Raw genomic sequence first — 19,690 nt, 5'->3', positions numbered from 1 at the left:
CTGTTAATAGTGTTGCTGAGTTGCATGCCATGTGCCATGTTTGATGCCTGCCTGTTTCTTATAGGCCCCATGATTTAGAACAAGTTACCTTTGCACATTTATACCTTACCCCTGACGCTGCTATTAGCCATGTGAGTGGCATGGCTTCAGCGATGAGGATGAATTAGCAAATATTAACATGCTAACAGGCTAAACTAAGATGGTTAACATGGAAATTATACATTACATGTACTATACTTGCTCAACATCAGCATGTTAACATTTGCATTGTTAGCATGTTATTAGCATTTAGCTCAAAGAACCAGTGTGCCTACAGCGTCACAGGACTGCTAGTGTGGCTGTAGACTTGTTCTAAAGTACTGCTGATTCTGCAGACAGAATGGTTATCAATTGTTTTTCATTTACTGTAACAGTAACACAGACACATTTACTGTCATTGCTGAAAACTGGAATGTGGCTGCTCCTGTTTCAAAAAGGCGTTCCTTACTTTCAATGCCTGGAAATCACCACGGTCATTCCCTGCTGCAAGCTTCTGCTATTGCTGTTGGCTATTGTGCCCTCTAGGGGCCCCCTATGAGAGATGAAATGGGATAAAGTGCCCTCTACGCTGGCCCGTTATGCAAGATAACTAGATGAAGTGCCTTCTAGGGTGCCCTTCCAGCGGAGAAAACGCGATGCAGTGACCTGCATGCTAGAAACTTAGTTGACCTCTATGCCCCTAAATGTTTTATAGCTAGTACTTCCCTGTGTGTTTTTATCAAAGAGGTTTAGTAGATATACTTTAAATAAAAATATAATACAACTATTTTAATCTGTTTCACCATAAATGCATCACTTTCCACATGCTGGTGCCTCATCACGTAGAGCTCTTTATTTTTTTGCCCTGGCCCCATAGACTGCCTGAGTCCACCACTGCAGCAGTTGTTAAAATTTTGGCAAACGGATAATTAAAGTAAAGTGACAATAGCATTTTCGAAAATGTTTGCAGCAGAACTGAAGCAAAATCAGTGATGCATCATGAAGTTCTCTGTTTTTTCAATGTCAAGGCTTGAACATACAAAACATGAAATAAACATAAATTACAAGTATCTAATATTTTATTTGAACATTAAAAAATGCAATGTCTTAGTACTTGAATAAATTGACTTTCCACCACTATGAAAGGGATAGTATCACATAAATGTGAGGGTTGTGAGGGTAAAGAAAAATGCAGAGCATGCTTGGCTGGAATGTGAAAAGTTGAAGGTATAAGAGAAATTTTTAGCATTAAGGTAGTAGAGGAGGAAAATGGAGAATTAGAAGATTGCTGGAGATAAAGGACAAACAAGATAAGAAAGAATATTTTAAACCGAGACAGGATGGACATCAGAACCTCTTCGTGCAGTAGGTGGCGATATTGGCATTTCAAGTTGGCTTGTAACCGTCATTAAGATTAAAGAAGAAGAAAAAGAGGGCGTTAGCTTCCGTGTACATTTTATGAATGACTCGAACTTCCCCGTAGCTTGCTAACTAGTAGCAACTGCATCGCAATAGAGGCAACCGCTACCATCAAGTTAGTCGAAATGGAGCATACACCAACTCAAAGTGGGTTCAGACAGCGTAAGTTACGTACGTGATTTTATCGATCAAATCAGTCTTTCATATCACCGACTGCACGTGCACATTTTGCACTTGCTATCTTTCTGGAATCCAAAGTAACGGAACTGAACGGTGCTGCTTTCAGCCGGCTGAGGCTAACAACTAACGTTAAACAACATGTAAAAAACACAGACACCAGCACGTTAATTGTACTGAAATCCACCAGCGTCGGACGTTAGCCAATGTAGAAGACCGCATTAACTAACTGAATCGGAATTAGTAACCGATACTTTGGCCACAGGCTATTATTAAACACCAACTAGGTCAACAATGCTAACGAGCTAATTTACCTAACGTTAGGGTTAGGGTTAGGGTCTGTAACATTTGTGTCCCCTCTGCGTGGAGGTTTCTGTGCAACAGCTGCACGATATTTGTGTGTTTGCAGTCATTTTAAGCCAAAGTGCTATGTTATGTCATCATATATGCTGATGTTAGGTGGTCCACGCATGCAAGGCACACTATGCTGTTTTATTAGATAGAAGTCAGAAGGCCGCTGTTGACAGACTGTGAGTCACACTGTAGGTTTTGTGTTAAATCCATCATATCGTTTTTGTTGTGAGGGGTGACAGGGAAACGAGGTCAACGCCGAAACTGTTTGTGGCTCTTTGGGATGTAATCTGCTCTTGTGATAAGTATGTGATAATGTTAGTACTCCCTTGGGGAATGGAGTTAATTGCTCTGCACAGAGCATTCACACTGACACTGTGGACACAGTTGCGCACAGAATTTGTATTTTGTGTACTGACTTAAATCTAAGTGCATTTTGATGGTACATGATACTATAACTTCACTTTATAGCCCCTTCAGAGGTCTGAAATGGACTGTCTGCTACAGATGTTCACCACTGTGCACACTCACTGTCACCAACACTCAGGTTTGCAGTCCAGCAAGATAAGGTGTTGTGACGCCTGCACCTTTATGGTGTATAGTAGTCATAAACAAACAGGGCTACACTTCTTATCTCCAGGCATTCACATTTCAAAGTGGTGAAAACAGGGAAAAAAAACACAAAGGCAGGTGTCATTTTAAAATGATGCAAAGTAGCTCAACGTTACCGCCGGTGTGCATGCACACAATTATCAGCACATCCACAGGGCGGCCAGTGTTAGTGATTGACAGGCCTTAAATGTCTAACAAGAGGGAAGGGTAGGTCCCTTCATACAAGCAAATGCATGCTGCTTTCTCTGATTTCCTGTAATCGTGGCTGCTTTGCATCAGCTTGCTTTACTAACTTTGCCCAATTTTTTGCAATGCCTGAAATTGTAAGTGATTTGAGAGGTCCTGATCTGCTCATTTGTTTGACACGTTTCGATCTCTAACCCCTCTCTTCTTTCATCCAGAGCCCAATATGCGTCTAAGGAATACCTCTGTGGATGGTCCAGGTGGCAGCCAGCTGTTTGAGGATATGAGTGGAGCTGTGGCTGGATCACAATCAGGGTAAGGATGGGAGCCCTGTCAGCCAGGCTGAAGTCGGGCTGGATATTAAGGGGTGTCAGTTTCAGTTCATTTTGCTTTCGATAGCCTGACACCCATCAACCGGTAACAAACCAGTTAATTTAGAGCTGAAGAGCACACTGGACTGCATCTCCCAGTCAGGATTTCCAGTCCATGTGTCCTGGAAGATTTCAATGTCCTGAGGGAGATTCATTCAAAAATCATGAGTTTGTCGATGCTATTGTCATATGTTTTTGCATCCAAGTGACTAATGGAGGCAACAATTTTTGAAATTGGTCCAGTATTGAGCAAGAATGCTGCAGCCAGCAGCCACGAAATGGGCTGGAATGTAATCCCTCAGGACGTTTGTGCACGGTCGATGTACGTTCATTAAAGGTGTTTATGTTTGTTTCTGACAAGCTCAGTTTGTCATTTTAAGTGTCAAAAATATAGACTCTTTGTGGAAGAAAAAACACATCTATCCTATATTAATGCACCCTTGCAGTCATTTGCATCATCACATCACAATACATGTATGTTTGTTTTAGTATAGCGGATACATCCATCATGTTCTCTCAGTTGACATTCAGTTTTCTTGTGTCATCTTGGCAGCCACCAGCAGGCCGGGCCTCAAGCAGCAGGATTTCCTGGCCAGTCCATCCTGTCAGACCCCATGTCCAACCTAGCCATGGCATATGGCAGCTCACTGGCATCCCAGGGAAGGGAAATGGTGGATAAGAATGTAAGACTGACTCACAAACATGTCTTTTGAATGATTCTGCTTACCAGAAAGCATGCGAAAGTGCTCCCACAAAATGGTTTCAAAAGCCTGCTGATACATCAGGCCAAGGCAAAAGAAGGCTGAACAGAAAGGCCACATTAAATGATTGATTGCCCAAGCTCAAAGATAACCCCATCAAATAAAGCATGTGTGCACGTCTCTCTGTTGGCTTGTTTCAGCTGGACAGGTTCATCCCAATTTCTAAGCTGAAATACTACTTTGCCGTGGATACATTGTATGTGGGGAAGAAGCTGGGCCTTCTCGTTTTCCCTTACATGCATGAGGTAAGTCTATTTGAACCTGCCAAATGTACATTATTCTCTTATTCCTGCCACTTTGAAGAGGCGTGATACTTTGCAAGTGAAAATCTGTCATTCTTCTCTGAGGCATTCTGAGGTTTTCCCGATGTGCTCCAGGTTGAGACAAAAAAAATCTGCTCCTAGTGCTGCCTGAAGCTATTGTAGTTGAAATTTCTTGAAAAAGTAATCCAGACTGTACTGTCTGCAGTAGGTTTTTAAGACCACAGATACCTTCTGCCTATGTCTTGAATATTTACACAGCAACAGGATGTGTCTGCAGGTCTTTAAGATGTTTTTTTTTTGGAAGTGAAATACTACACGCTTTTCCTCCAGAGTTTAAGGCTGTGGTAAGTTCTAAGTTTGTGATTATGTGTGTGTTGTAGAACTGGGAGGTGAGCTACCAGCAGGACACTCCTGTGGCTCCACGCTTTGATGTGAATGCTCCCGATCTCTACATCCCTGCCATGGGCTTCATCACATACGTCCTGGTGGCTGGATTGGCCCTCGGCACACAGAACAGGTACAGATTGCTTTGTTTTTATCAAAGTGATACAGGTTTGGAAAAGACACGCTAATTAATGTTTTACAGTCATTTGATTCTTTATCTAAGCAGTGGTCATTAACAGCTAGTTAGCTAGGATGTCCTGCTTTTTTTATTATTAAAGGATGAATTATTTACAGTGTTGCAATGATTCAATGTCAGTGTTCCTTCATCATTATACTTCCATTCCGTGGATTGCTAAATTATACTTAAATGGAAAAAGTCATATATATTCTAAAAAACACAGCTTGTGAATAGATAAATATGTGATACTTCATTGATGATGCATTTCAACTATGGAGTTCACAGAATATAAAGTGGCTGTATTCTTTTGTGCACTCTTCAGGTTTTCTCCAGAGCTGCTGGGAGTTCAGGCCAGCTCAGCGTTGGTGTGGTTGATCATGGAAGTCCTGGCAGTCCTGCTGTCGCTCTACCTCGTGACAGTAAACACCGACCTCACGACCATAGATCTGCTGGCTTTTTCTGGCTACAAATATGTTGGGTTTGTACGACATCTTTCTGTGTTTGTGTTTGCATTTCCATCACCAACTGAACCTCTTGCTGCCCCTCATCTCCCTTCATCACTTTGTGTGTCTTTACCATATTTCCTCAAATAAAAGCCAGGTCTCAGGGACGTCGTCAACACACACAAACAAAAAAAAAAAAGCCGGATGGATAAACTCTCGGTGACTGCCATATTATGTGCATGTCAACTAAGCATAGTGTACATTTCCATATCTTTGTTTTATTACAATCAGCAATATAATCCTGCTGTTTAAACACCTTGTCGTTCTGGATTACTTATCTAAAAAGTGTCTGATTTCAGTCACTGCATCTGCATGTGTTTATGTTTCAGCCCTGCTGTAACTTAAAACTGCTGTTTTCTAGTAACGTACAAGTGCCAGAGGGTGGCAGTAGCTACATTTCAAGGGCTATAAGGCAACCTTGCAAGTCTTAGCTTTCCACAGCACGTTCCTGCAAATGGTTTACGACAATACCCTTGTATTGAAAAGTAAAGGGTTTCTGTCCACTGACACAATAGAGGGCTTTTAATTTGAAACATATTCAGGAAATGTTGTATTAATGGGGTAACGCTGTAACTTTAAGTGGGCAAATGGGAGTAGATTAAAATGAGACTGCATGAAAATATGACCAATTATACTCATCAAACAGAGGGAATTAAAAGGCCAAGTCAATATTTGAGGCAATGTGGTATTTTGCTCAGTGGTTTACTCTTTTCTGATTTTACAGATTTATACCTAACCTCCGGCTGTGCTTGTGTGTGTCTCCTCTCTGTTGCTATAGGATGATCATAGGGGTGGTAGCAGGCCTGTTGTTTGGAAGGCCAGCATACTATCTGTCTTTACTGTGGTGCTGTGTTGCCATCTTTGTCTTTATGGTGAGTAGCTGCAATGTAATAACTCCATACAGTTTTAAGTGTTGATTCTCTCTTATATTTAGAAATGCAGCAAAACAATATTTAATATTATTAATTATATTATAATTTAAATATTATTTTTTTGTGCCACACACTGATAGACATCATCTTTAGCTAAAATGACACAGGGAATCCCAGTGAGAAATGGTAACTTGGGTTAAAGCAGTAAATTAGTTCTTTCATAGACTTCACCTTATCCTTAAAGTGTCCACAGAGGACCGCTCTACCTCAGCTCTAGGGTCCGGTTTCATATTCCTGCTGTTTGCAGGAATCACAAATGTATATTTTGAGATGTCTTGGCACTGCATATGCTCATATACTCTATTTGGTGGAAATAATGTTTTCTTCTTGGCATCCTGGGCATTTTTACTTCAATACCACCCTCACCTCCACTCACCATAGCTCTCTGTAATAGCCCCCGATTTCAAATAAATGCAAATAAATAAAAGCTTTCCCTGTACCTGCACATAGGTAAGATACAATGGTAACAAAAGACATGAACACACACATAAGACATGCTATAATTGCACACCTTCTGTCTTTTATTTAAGAATCTCACATTCATACATCCTATTATTTTACCTTACTCATACCCTCTTGACCCCCATCCTCAGTGTATTAGGTACACCTGTACAATCTTTTACAATCCAGTACAATAGCCCTGCCATAAATTAAACCTTTAGAAAGCTCACAATGTTCAATTTTGGTGACATTGTGGGAAATATGTAGACCCAGTTATATGCTTATTACTTAGGAGGTGTTGTACTCCCAAATGTTCAAACTCAAAACAGTCCATCCACGTGTCCGAATCCAAAGCAGATAGGTAATTAAAACATATATGCATGTTTGTTTAATGGCTAATTAAAGAATATCCTGAACCGGTATCTCCTCAGATCCGCACTCTGCGTCTGAAGCTGCTATCTGAGGCGGCGGCGGAGGGGAGGCTGGTGAGAGGAGCCAGAAACCAGCTGAGGATGTACCTCACCATGTCAATAGCAGCAGCACAGCCCATTTTCATGTACTGGCTCACCTACCACCTCATCAGATAAGACCTGGGACACACTCACTGTGTAGAAGATGAACTTGGCTGTCTGAACGCCATCTCACCCCCTAACAACCCTCAAGAAAACACACAGACACACACACAGCAGAGAAGCTGGCCTTGGATGAAACACACAACCGCTGCAGTTCTCTGCAGACATTAAGACATGTGTGCATGGAGCCTAACAACACATGCTACGAGACTATAAAGAGAAGATGTGAGGCGTCCCTGCCTTTCTCTCTCAGCACAGCCCCGTGTCATTATTGCCTCTTTTTTTGTCTTTTTATGTAATGTCTTCAGAAACTTGTAGCAAGAGCAAGTGGCTTTAAGTTGTTTTCTATACTGTGTAATTATTTGTTTGTAATTCTGTTTTTTAAGAATATTTAAGTATGTATGTTTGTGTATAGCACAGTATTGCAGATGTTGCTCTTCTTTGATATCGCGTAAGTAATTTATCTGAGCCGACTAAAAGAAAGCACACAAACCGTCCGTTTAATGAAAAGGAAGAACTGAAATTCAGGTTTGAAAGCAATCAGGTGGCTCTGTTTTGATGTTTGACTAGAATGACCTTTTCCCTGGTTTGTTCATGGACGGCAGAAGTCGCACACTGTGTGGAAATGTGCCAGTTCTGTCGTCAGTGGATCTGGAAAACTCTTTATAAAAACTCTGTAAAGGTGTAGACCTCACGCTGAAATGTTGACTGTGATGTGCTTTTTGAAAACAAACTAAATTATTTACTGCTTTTCACATTGAAAGTGAGATGGAATAAAGAAAAGGACAAGATGAGACGGTCTACTCTCTGAAAGTTGTTTTAGTCTCCTTGAGACACTTGAAAACTGTATAGTCAGAATGTTTCGTTGTGCTTTAATGTGCTTGTAAATCATCTAATGTCACTATGAAATATGCCGTCTCTTCTTATTTTATGTAGCCAATGCTAATTCAAACCAGGGTAGGGTTCACATTGACATAACCTGTGTCAGGATTTTTGCATTTTCCTCAGATGAAACTGATTATTATCAAGGCTGAACCACTTATTTCAGTTCACTGAGGTGCCAATAAAAACTTTTTCCAAATGCTTTGACAAAGTTCTCGTTTAAATAAGAATCCTGAAGTTGCAGCTGGAGGTTGTTTTTCATGATTAATCATGAATGGATCCCAGCCCTGACTGAAAGCAGACTGAAAGCATACTATCAAATCAAAAGTGGAAAATGACGACTGATGAATAAAGTCTGACTGATGGAGCTGCTGAGGTGCGAGTGGTGGTTTCTGTTCTCAAAATCCACTTGTGAATTGTTTTATCACAGAACACTCATTGTAGCTAAATTTGGGCAACAGAAAATGACTCATGATCAACCATTTATGAAGGGGAAGGAGGTTCAAATCCTCAAGCACTGCAATCTACACCTTCATCTTTTTATCCTTCCTCTGTCGCACTTTCAGTTTTTAAGCTAACTTTCTAATTTGATGTTGAATGTTTTATTTTGTTTTGGTATTTCTATAATGGTACTTTATAAAAGATAATGCCAATTTAGCTGACTATTCACTCAAATATGAAATAAACCAGGAAATAGCCAGGCCCCACTGGATATCAAAAGACCTGTGTTCTGACAGTGGGCCTGTGGTTTACAAAAAAAAAACATATTCAGTATGACAATAAACTGCACGCCAGTACTGCATGGAAATCATTTATTATGTAGGTTATTAAGGCACAAACATTTGCTTATGATTGAAGCTGAACAACATAAAATGAATAGAAAAAGCGCTTAATGCTAGGAGTGAAAAATAATGAGCGAAAAAAGTAAGGTTATCATCTCAGCGGTGTCCTGACAACTGAAGGGGGGAAAGATTTGGATGTTTTGGCACAACATGTAAAGAAAAGTGATCTGGATAGTGAATACCAATGATTGTATCTGTGCCCCCTGGCCCCGTATGTCACGCGTGTCAGGATTTCAGGACGAATTTATTTCCTTTCAATCTTTCCTACCTGTGCATGTGTTGCTTAGAGCTGATGAACATGTGGAAACACTCCAACTCTTTGTTAAATATCTCTAGGCTGTGCTGCTTTATCAGCATATAAACCAATATCAAACAAGAAGCGTACAATTGTAAAATTAAAGTAAAATTAAAGACCAAATACTTTCTCAGACTTCTAAATGACAGCACATGTGTGGGTGCGGGTACTGATCATATCTGTTAATAGAATACATGGATACCAAATTAGAACTGACTTCATGATATTAATACATCTATATTTAGAAGAATATAACATTGCATTTTGCAGACTGTGGTGTTTCTAAAGAAGCCACTTCAGCCGGCAGTGTCCTCTTTCCGGAAGCCTCTGTTGTCATTAATAGCCTGAAGGAGCCTGGTCCGCATTGTGCTATCCACTGGGTATCTGCGGTATATAGGCAGCAATAACAGAAAGTGACAGGTGAGGGATTCTGGGAGGTGGATATCAGACGCGTCTGGCAAGACGGCGACTCTCATCTTGATGCTCTCCATACCCAGGAACGGTACACGGTCACAGCCCGTGAGGAACACTGGCGACACAAGCAAGGAAGAGCTCACGTTAAAGGATCTGATCATCTTAAGTTCGATAAAGAAAAGTCTGGAGAGACGGTACCGCCCCGCTGTTAAGTCAAACTTACATCAGCGATAATAAGGACAATCGTGTGTGACACTTACAAAGGAATTTCTTCTTTTCCTCTGCCGTCAGCTGGTCAAACACCTTCCAGAAGGTCACGATGTTGGGATGCTCAGCATGGTAGTCTCCTTCATAAACTGTGTTCTGTTTGGAAAAATCAAAATAAATGCAACACATTAAAGGGCCATGTTGGTGCTTTTAGACATTTCATCCCAGCTACTGCAAACTATATACAGTGATGGAAAGGACATTAGTCAAGTCATGTACTCAAGTGCAATTTAGATTTTCCATTTGATCCCATTTATATTTTAGAGGAACATATTGTGCTTTGGAGCTTTTAAAATTAAAATTTTACATATAAAAGCTGTACTGTGCAACACATTGCTAAAGATTTAACCGGCGGTTTCTTATCCTTTGGCTTGTGACCCCACACCAACAAAAGTGCTGATTTGGGACCCCTGGTCACATCGAGTCGTTCGCACTATCAAAAAATATTTGGTTTCATTTAAAGATTTCATTTAAATAAAAAAAACAGTTTGAAGCGCAAATAGGTCAAATGATATTCCAAATAAAAGCAAAGACTGGAGAAAAGTTTTCATTTTTTTAAAGTATATATTTGTGTTGTGGAACTTTTTTGCTTTTCTTTTCTTTGCCATCGATCATCTCACAGCCATCACACAGATGTACTGTATCTTATCACTTAAGTAGGCTTTTGAATACAGGATTTTCACTTATAGTATTTTTAGATGTTGCTCTGGTACTTTTACTTCATCAGTTATCGTGAAAACACACCACAAGCTTTTCATTTGATTTCCTTTGTTATGTTATTGCTTTAAAAAGGTGATTCATCAAGTCCTCCTTTCATATGTTGAACTGTCTTCTTGTTGGTGTGTTCAGGTGATTCAGGAAATTCTGAAACTACCATAAAGCACTGAATTCATGAGCTCTGCTGGCAGATAGTGAAATCTAAAAACAAACACTGACACAGTAAACATGATAAGGTGAAAAGTCTTGGGTGACTTCCCCTCGACCACTTGAACACACGAAACTGTGGAAACTATTTAACTTCCAACACAGCTTAACTCAAATTTCAAGTCTTTGACAATCTTAAAACTCATGGTCTGCTTTTGGCAGGACTGATGTAACATGCAGACAAATGCTCGTTTAATCATGTTTTAATTTGATACCGTATTCTTTTTTTTAAATTAACTCCTTGGACCCAACTTAATATAAAATTAAGAATATTTTAAATGAAAATCAGTGCATAAAGATAAACAGCAGTATCTACATTTCTGACTCTCTTTTAGATTCTAAAGTTAGAGCGTCTTCCGGTTTTCAGCATACCTGCTTGAACACCTCCCAGTCGTAGTCTTCTTGGCCTACCATCACTGCTTGCAACTCCTCTGGCTGGAAGAAGTCCACCACGTCGACGTCACACACCTTGAGGAACCCTCTCTTGAACTCTTCGAACACTCCCTCCACTGATTTGTTGAAGGCATAGTTGACAAAGGCCTCTACGAACTCTTTCCTATTAAAAAAAACAAGAATTCAAAATTTTACAAGTAGCTACCCTCACCTCTACCCCAACAGGTCTATGTTCCTTGTATACACTAACCTGAAAGTGAGGCCAGTTAAGATATCATCATCAATGCCACACACACACACAGGAAAGACACACAGCAAAGAGACGTTGCTTCAGAAAGGCCTGAAGGCAGCAAGACAAAAGAAACTAGAACTAGCACCTGGAGGTTGTACGTAGTGAAGACTGACATGTATGACTCCAGAGAATAATGTCCAGAGAGAAGCATGCTGTCTTCACTTGGAGACTATTTTTCCAGAGCAGTACAGATGACTGATAGATAGCTTCATCACATGGTGCAACAACATTCTCCTGAAGCTCAAGATCAGCACCCAATGAGCTTGTGGTGGACTACAATGATTCAAACTTGAATGCTGCTGCAGAGAAGCTATAAATTGCAAAACATGGAAGCTTCACACACACCTTCACCTTTGACCTTTGACCTTTTGGACATGTCATTACTCCATCATTTTATCCTGTGAGACATTTGTCTAAAATTTTCTCATAATTAGTGTATGAATTCTTGAGTTTGGTGGGATCACAGTCACCCCTGACCACCAAATTTGAATCAGTTCGTCCTCGAGTCAAAAAGGACGTTTCTGTCAAATCTGAAGAAATTCTCTCAAGGCGTTCACGAGAATGGGACGGACAGACAACCTGAAGGCATCATGCCTCTGGTTACTGAGGGTATAACTGCGTGCTAGAACACGTGACCGCTGTGGTACTGATTGACAGCAGTTCTGTACAAACGCACCTGTTTGACGCTGTGACACGTTTCCCAGCTTCTGTGGGTTCAAGCTCGACGGTCTCACCGCCCCAGGTCACCTGTAATGAATTATACAGAGTGAGCCAAAGTGCAGAAATAAGACCGGTAGTCAAATTAACTGTGAGTCAGTGAACCTACAGCGAAAGGCACGTCCATGCTGTCGACTACATCAGGAGTGTAGTCCTCCAGCATGCACCGCAAAGACCTGGAGACACAGTGAACATGTGAGAGGCTGAAACAGCACCAACACCACAGCGAAAAGCGCACCAGCAGAGTGTCGCATTTTTAAATCTTACTCTGCAACGACAGGCTCAAACTCCCTCATGTCATCCAGGGAGGGTTTGACCATCAGCAGCTTCTTGAAGAGAGCCAGTGGGAAAGGCATGTGGACAATGTTGTGGTTGTAGAGAGCCAGGCCACACAGAACGCCAAACAGGAAGTACGTCTTCTCCTTCGCTTTGGGCTGTTCGGTTGATGACAAAAACACTTAGGTTAGGATTTAGTACAATTCAATAACCGTAAGTTTCTGAGCGTAAAAGCTCAAGGCCTTACCCGGGGAGGGAACCAGACCAGAGTCTTGCTCTCGTTGTACATGAACAGTTCAGACTCGGGAGCGATGAGCTCATCAAACACATGCAGGAAGAGGTCCCTTTTGTTGACATTCATCACTTTCCTGTTGTCCACAAATATCACCTAGGAAGGACAGAAAACTCATGTGTTCTGGAACACGAACTGAGCTACTGTTAGCTCTAATAGTAAATATCCATGCACGACTTCCCTTACAGCCATTTTCTTCTCTTCCAATTTGTAATTACTGATTTGGACAGGTTACCTTCATACCCCTCTTGGTGCAACTGGCAGGCCAAATTTTAAACTTTAGTCAATAAAATTTAATACTTAATTCACAATACAATAAAATAAACTTTTCTAATTGGCATGTTTCCTGTTTTTAATGTCCAGTTGTCACTAAAAATGAAATTACGGGGCATTCAACTGTTTTAGACATGAAGTGTTTCTCATCAGGCTTTAGTTGCATTATGGGAAGTGTAGGATCCAGCGTTGTTGAAGTTCTACCCAACATCTCAGCCTCTGCTGCTTTGATTCGGACCATTTTTTTTTCATCTTTTGTGAGTTCCAGAACTTTATGGCCGTGCAAAGCTAAATCGCTGGAGCACCCCTTTAATTATGAAGTAATATCTTTTTTACTTTGCTGGCACGTTTACCAAAAGCTCCCTTTGGAAGGCGCAGTGGTCGGCTGCCGCGAGCTGCCTGAAGGTGTCCTCGACCAGGTGAGCTCGTCTCAGAGTTAGCTGGAAGACCGGAGCCGGGGGGGAGTCTGTGGGATCTATCAACGACTGATTGGGCCACGCGTAAGCCAGGTCATGAACGAAGCGTTGCACTTCCTGTAAGATGGGTTGAAAGGATTCTAACGTAATTATACAAAACAGAAGGCAGACTTTCTATGAAATGAGCGCTTGAATTAAGAATCAGCTGCTGCCATATCATGAAGTGTCGTTGATACATACTGTACCTTTGTTATGTATGCAAAGACGTTGAACATGACCACCTTGCAAACCAGATTGAACAGGAATGGGTAGCGGCAGAATATGGCGGGGGTGGTCTCGTCATCCTTTAAGAAAATGATGGATGGTTTAGCAATAAATAACTACAACTACTACCTCACGGTTGTATGCCTCCGCCAATCAGTAAAGTCGCAGTTTACATCCATGTCTGTCCAGACTCATAAAACACAGTGACAAAGTGAAGACTTTTCAGGAATTTAACAAAAGTATTAAGTAGTAAGTGTCTTTTTTGGTGAAACGGAGGTTATCAATATATTGACATGTATGTATGAAGCTGCAGCATTGTGTGTACAGTAATGTATGTTTTTACCTTCACTTTAGACAATACCCGCCAATTAGTGATGTCCACCTCTGGCTGCACAGCACCATTGATTTCATCTACGTAAAAGGTGCTCAGTGGGACTTTGTAGGACTTTCCAGTTTTGCTTGCCTGTGAAAAAACATATACATTATCATACATTATTAAACAAAAGAAGAAGAACGGACTGTTTTAAGATAGCGTGTACAGCTGTAAAGCTCTGGTAACTTCTGATGGGCATTTGTTAATAGTTCTGAGATTTTACAGGCTAAAAAATAATCAACTAATCAGCAGTAAGACTATTTTAAGTCTCAGTAATTTAGTAATTAGGTGATCAGAGAAAAGGATAAATGTTTTCCAGAATTCCTTTAGAAAATGTGTTGTTTTGAGCCACTGGTACATTTTCAATATCGATCAAACATCATGCGTTTGTCAGCTCAGTCCCAGTTTAACTGATTTCCGTTCATCTTTGATCCCAGATTCAAAAACTACAACAGATCTTGCTCTAAACCTGATGACTGCAATCCAAACACACAGCACTGACTTTGTAGAGCAGCTTGAGGACTTCCAGCAGGTATTTGACTCCTCGGTTGTGAGTTGCCAACAGGCCATTTTTCAGCAGGAAGGCCAGGGCGTTTTTGAACACATTGATGTGCTTCGTTAGCATGGAGGGTGTCAGGGAAGACCACCACTGTCCTGCAGAACCAGAAACACATGCAGTACGTTCACACTGTGGGTCTTACACAGCATATATCAAGTGAATATCTCACATTTTTCAATGTTAGCAAAGATTCAATATCTAATGTCTGATTTTTGTAATATTTGTCAATACTGTACAAAAAGCTTCAGGATCGCTCCACAAACAAAAAGACCGCAGACAAAATCCTAAAGTTTACTGTAGCTGTTTACTTAGCATCTTCAGGCTCCTCTCATTCAGCTCTGTGATAACGAAAGCCAACAGCAACGCGCCCCTCATGACATGAGAGTCCTCTTGGAAAAGGGGACAGCTCAGCAGGATCAGGAGGACCTCTGGTGATTTCAGCGCAGTTCTTGAAACCACAAGCAAATCGATCAGGAGTTCAAGGTTTATCTGCATGGAAAAGAGATTTGTGAGACAGCATTGCAATGTCTGCACAGCATGCATGTGTTTCTAAATGGATAAATTCGGTAAGTCAAGACTGCACATTGAGTCGTTTTTTCATTCAGTCAACAAGACAAGACCAAATGACCTCAGCAGTGCATGAAAATGACTAAATGTACGTTCTTAACTGATTGTTTGATCCACGGTACTGCCAGCAGCTGGTCGAAAGCTCGGCTAGCTGCCTCGAGGTCCACAGTCAAGGCCCCGGCTTCTGATGGAGGCCCGCTGACACCGAAAGCAAAGCATTAATATGTCAAAGTGGCAGCCCCAAAATGCACCTTCTAATTCTGAAGTCTACTTCCATCTTAACATCAGAACTGCCAAACTTTACAGAAAAGCACTCACTTGGCCTTTGTGAAACTTGCAACAAGACTTGAACTTGTGAAAAACATTGAATTTATTTCTCTGTTGAAAGAAGAAAGGGAGAGCATGAACACTGTAGTTACTGCATACGAGACTGATAGTTCATATGTGCACCTCCAGAATTACAGCGACAATATAAACTGTGAAACAAGGACCTGTTGGCCTCGGCGCTGCTGTGTCTCATTGTCAGCCATGTTTGCAGTTTGTTCTCTTGCAGTCGCCCAGTTATCTGTCCTCGGTCCGAGCTCTTAAAAGACAGACATTACATATGATTCAAAAGCCAGACAGCTTAATGAACATGACAAAACAGACGTTTAAACTTAAAATCCATCTGTATTTTTACAGATGTTAGAATTTGGGTATCTTCCTTTGAAAGACATTACCTGCACAGGTGAAGTGTAAGTGAAGTTTGTATCCCACCCAGCTGATATTTTCAAGTCTGCTTAAACAAACAATAGAAACAGTAAAAACACACTGAACATTTCTGAGGGACTATCTGAGAATAAGGATCTTTAACTCAAATCTTCATCTTCAGCCATGTTGCCACCAGGGAGGAAGTGCTCTCCCAATTATACATTTAAGGAGGGAAGTGCCAGGAAGATCACGTACAGATCCGTCTCATACAGTTCACCTCATTAAAATCTACTAAAGGCCACACTGCCAGTGCATGCATACCTTTGGGTTTGGGTGCTGAACTATCAGCAGTCCACGGAAGCTGTACCAGACTGGGAGTCAGACTGTCCTCTGGTCGTCCACTCCCAATTTGACCTTTGGCCCCGTTGCCAAAAGCCCACAGCTGGCCAGAGGAGCCCAAAACCAGAGTGTGACGTCTGTGAGACAAGATGTGAATCTAATGAGAAGCTTAATATGATGTGAAAGTGTTCTATTAAATATATACTTCAATTAGACGTCTCACGTTAAACATGATTTTGTGTCTGCCACCCAAAATTAAGTAAGTCTTGCTTAAATTTCACAGTTCCAGTGTTCACATAAACTCCCTCATGGTTTTTACCTGCCGCATGAAATCTGTGAGGCGGGCCCGTCCACACCCTCGACCAGTCTGGGCTTCAGTTCATCAGCGGAGGAGCTGTGACCGAGCTGGCCATGGCGTCCCTCTCCAAAAGTGAAAACCTCGCCATCCTACAAATCACAGCATAGCTTTGTCGCATTCTGTAGATCGGGCCAACATATACGGCTGAGATGACAGGTGAAGTCTGTACCTTTGTTAACACAGCAGAGTGAGCCTCTCCACAGCTAATGGAAGACACAGCCAGAGGTCTGAGGGCAGGGACCATACAGATGTTGAACCTGCCTGTTAAAGTGAGACAGAATGATGAGACATACAATGAGTTCTGATGAATGAGATGAAATATATAAACTGTAGATTGATGCGAGGTTAAAGCCAAAATCATCAAGAAAACAGCTACTTTCAAGATGAAGCAGCAGCTGTGACACTCATTGCCTGCAGGTGGCATAAGTGGTAAAACTGCAGCCGCTGTTACGTTCTCCACCTGTAGGTGGTGCGGACTGACACGTGCATAACTGGTCTGACAACGATCAATGAGGTCCTCCTTTATGGACGATCAGTTTGTGACACAGTGGAAGCAGTTATTTGTACCTGTCTCGTCCACCCTGTTGAGCCCCAGCTGGCCTGATTTATTAGCCCCACAGCAGTACACCAGGCCCGGGAGTGTGAGGAACAGGGTGTGAGTCGCTCCGGCTGAAATCTGGGTCACCGCTACGCCGCTCAGAGCGCGCACCAGGACAGGGGTGTACTGCAGAGACACCTCCCTCCCCAGGCCCAGCTGACCATGACTGTTCAAGCCCCACGACAGGACATCTCCTCCTGCAAAGTGGAAAATAATGGATGGAGATGAAAAATATTTAATCAAACAAAAAGTCGTGCACTGTCATCACCAGATGATCAAAAACAGGTCGAATTAATGTTCAACTTTTCATATTTAAAGAACAAAGGTTGAGCTGATTGATGACTCACTATATGTAAACTATGACAATCAATTATTCCAATGAAGCTGCAGCAGTCATGACTTTATCTTATCAATGTAATGACAATGGGCTATTTTATATTCCACAAACACACCTTCACAAATAACACAGGGGGGATTAATACGAAGCTTATCCCTGAGAATATTCACATGCAGTTTTAAGGAAATCAACACATTTATGAGCTGTGCGGAATTCTTACCGAACCATCTACTCTATTACTCCTCTATCGACAAGGGAACCTGAGGTGCAAGGATTAAGTTTTCATCTCATACTTGTCCTATAAAAATGCCAGGTGGCAAGTGTTGCAGTGACATGAGTTTCTTAAAGAGCATTTTTTAACAGTATCTGGGGACTGAATTAACTTTTTTGAGAGGTGAATGCTGACTGGAACGTTGCAGCTGTGGTTCATTAAAAACACTAGTTTGCACACATTTGCACATTATGTCTGCAGGTTGTAAGAAAACTAGATTTGGCAGAGTGATACGGTCACATATGAAAACAAAACCAAATCCTTGCTACATTACACACGATCAACCTTACAGGTTGTTGAACTGGAGCTGGCAGCGGTCCAGGTAGACACACAAAGACGCCATCAGTGTGTTCACTGTCGTACCTTTAGTCAGCGCCAGGGAGTGGGAGTTTCCACAGGCAACCTGGATCACTGGTACTGGCAGCGGTATGGGCACCTGACTGCAAGTGGATGAGACAATAATATGTGAAAAAATGAAAACGCCGACTTGCAGTTTACTGATCACTTAGTTTGCTGTATGTACTGTACTCCACAGACTGAAACCTTGCCTTGGTCTGTGACTGTTGTGAAGCAGATCCAGTGGCACGCCTCGCTGTCCATCCTCTTTGGCACCCCAGGAGAACACCTGTCCAGATGCACTCAGAGCCAGACTGTGGTCTTGACCACACGCCACCGACACAACGGCACCCAGCCCCTCCACACGACCTTATACAGGACGACATATAAGGTCAGTACAATACCACACTAATCAACCCTCATTAAAATGCAACCGTAAGCGTTAAGTTCTTAATTCTTAAGTTCTTACAGTTGTGGAAAGCAACTTCACCTTTTACTCAAATGCTGTGTACTGTTGAGGTACTTGTACTTCATTTCAGTATTTCATTCAATGCTACGTTATGTTTCTATTTAACTGAACTTATTTGACAGCAATAGTTTCTACTTACTTTTCACATTATACTTTCACATCAAATCAGCTAAATATCATATAGATTCAATTATCCAACACTACGAAATAAAATTAAATTAAGTTCCGCTGCAACCTGCTACAAAAAAATGTTGCTTACATGTAAAAGCATGAATAATAACGCATTAACATAAAACTGATAGGAGCCATTAAGTTTTTTACGTTCCCTCAACTTTCCACCTTGCACGTGAACTCATCTCGTCATAAAGTGCAGTTTTAGTAAGTTTCGCTGCCTGGACTGACAAGAGGGAAACGAAACTGAAACTTAGCTCAGTTTCTCAGCCTGTGTAATGTTTCTTGATATGATTTACGTTGAGCTTTCGATGAAGACAACAAACTCATTTGGCTGTCAGTCTAAGAAAATACAAAATAAACTTCTCACTTGGGTATTTACTTGTTATTTATTCTGCTGCCTTAAAATAAAAAAAATCACGTAGCTTACCTGGTGTCCTTCCATCTTTACATTTCTTTCGTCCCAGCTGTTTCTGTGAGTTGTGTCCGCATGATAAAACGCCTCCATCCTTGGTGAGAAATAAAGTGTGCTGCTCCCCGCAGCAGATGTCGGTAATGACCCCGGGGACAGTCCAGGACACCGGACTGAGGGCCGGCTGTGGACCGAACTGTCCACTGGAGCTGTCTCCCCAGCAGTACATCTGCACCATGTTTCCAACTGGACTGAACTGATGGGCGCACAACCTGTCTGTGATGGTCTTTAGGTGCTGCCTTCACGTGCTGTCGGAGGTATCAACATCGCTTTCCGAAATACGCATTTGAACCGCTCATTCTGCGAGTGTAGCATATTGCATTGGTCTCTTTTTAAGAGGTAAGATGTGTAACCGGATAACTTAGTTTATTGGTCGGTCCAAGTTGTCATTTGCTTCCGACCAAAAGAGAGTAATGCACAACCAATTGCGTGAACAAC

At 41.6% G+C, this 19,690-nt stretch overlaps 2 protein-coding genes across 4 annotated transcripts; one reads left to right on the top strand and one right to left on the bottom strand.

Annotated features, from left to right (window-relative positions):
• The first annotated feature begins 1,490 nt into the window (after nucleotides 1-1,490).
• yif1b (Yip1 interacting factor homolog B (S. cerevisiae)) lies at nucleotides 1,491-8,414 on the top strand. Of its 3 annotated transcripts, none has more exons than XM_041940922.1 (8): nucleotides 1,491-1,599; nucleotides 2,979-3,075; nucleotides 3,685-3,814; nucleotides 4,033-4,137; nucleotides 4,536-4,672; nucleotides 5,040-5,195; nucleotides 5,999-6,092; nucleotides 7,025-8,414. In XM_041940922.1, exons 1-8 carry the CDS (start codon nucleotides 1,563-1,565, stop codon nucleotides 7,178-7,180), a joined length of 912 nt encoding a protein of 303 aa, XP_041796856.1. In that variant the 5' UTR covers nucleotides 1,491-1,562; the 3' UTR covers nucleotides 7,181-8,414. The 3 variants fall into 3 exon arrangements, with proteins under 3 accessions (XP_041796856.1, XP_041796855.1, XP_041796857.1); XM_041940921.1 differs by having other exon boundaries at nucleotides 1,497-1,608; XM_041940923.1 differs by having other exon boundaries at nucleotides 1,508-1,584.
• Nucleotides 8,415-8,845: 431 nt separating this feature from the next.
• On the bottom strand, nucleotides 8,846-19,469 carry LOC121609696 (probable E3 ubiquitin-protein ligase HERC6). Its single transcript, XM_041941386.1, has 23 exons — nucleotides 19,211-19,469; nucleotides 18,353-18,509; nucleotides 18,168-18,244; nucleotides 17,166-17,393; nucleotides 16,768-16,859; nucleotides 16,560-16,687; nucleotides 16,223-16,377; nucleotides 15,931-15,986; nucleotides 15,703-15,794; nucleotides 15,530-15,589; nucleotides 15,313-15,409; nucleotides 14,953-15,133; nucleotides 14,588-14,739; nucleotides 14,056-14,175; nucleotides 13,694-13,792; nucleotides 13,386-13,565; nucleotides 12,715-12,855; nucleotides 12,459-12,625; nucleotides 12,301-12,367; nucleotides 12,151-12,221; nucleotides 11,162-11,345; nucleotides 9,859-9,961; nucleotides 8,846-9,713 (listed from the first exon to the last, which is right to left on the bottom strand). Exons 1-23 carry the CDS (start codon nucleotides 19,428-19,430, stop codon nucleotides 9,481-9,483), a joined length of 3,060 nt encoding a protein of 1,019 aa, XP_041797320.1. The 5' UTR covers nucleotides 19,431-19,469; the 3' UTR covers nucleotides 8,846-9,480.
• Nucleotides 19,470-19,690: the final 221 nt, after the last annotated feature.

Source organism: Chelmon rostratus, chromosome 7 (genome assembly GCF_017976325.1).
Source record: "Chelmon rostratus isolate fCheRos1 chromosome 7, fCheRos1.pri, whole genome shotgun sequence".
Lineage (NCBI taxonomy): Eukaryota > Metazoa > Chordata > Actinopteri > Chaetodontiformes > Chaetodontidae > Chelmon > Chelmon rostratus.
Note: the sequence above shows the minus strand (reverse complement) of the source record. Positions and strands in the feature narration are given on the sequence as shown.

Coding starts and splice junctions, on each gene's coding strand:
- yif1b (XM_041940921.1), top strand. CDS start 1,563: ATGGAGCATACACCAACTCAAAGTGGGTTCAGACAGCGTAAGTTAC. Junction 1,609..2,978: donor GTTCAGACAGCGTAAGTTAC/GTACGTGATTTT, acceptor TCTTTCATCCAG/AGCCCAATATGCGTCTAAGG. Junction 4,673..5,039: donor GCCCTCGGCACACAGAACAG/GTACAGATTGCT, acceptor TGCACTCTTCAG/GTTTTCTCCAGAGCTGCTGG.
- LOC121609696 (XM_041941386.1), bottom strand. CDS start 19,430: ATGGTGCAGATGTACTGCTGGGGAGACAGCTCCAGTGGACAGTTCGGT. Junction 15,410..15,529: donor GCAAGTTTCACAAAGGCCAA/GTGAGTGCTTTT, acceptor TTTCGGTGTCAG/CGGGCCTCCATCAGAAGCCG. Junction 11,346..12,150: donor CGTGTCACAGCGTCAAACAG/GTGCGTTTGTAC, acceptor TTTTTTTAATAG/GAAAGAGTTCGTAGAGGCCT.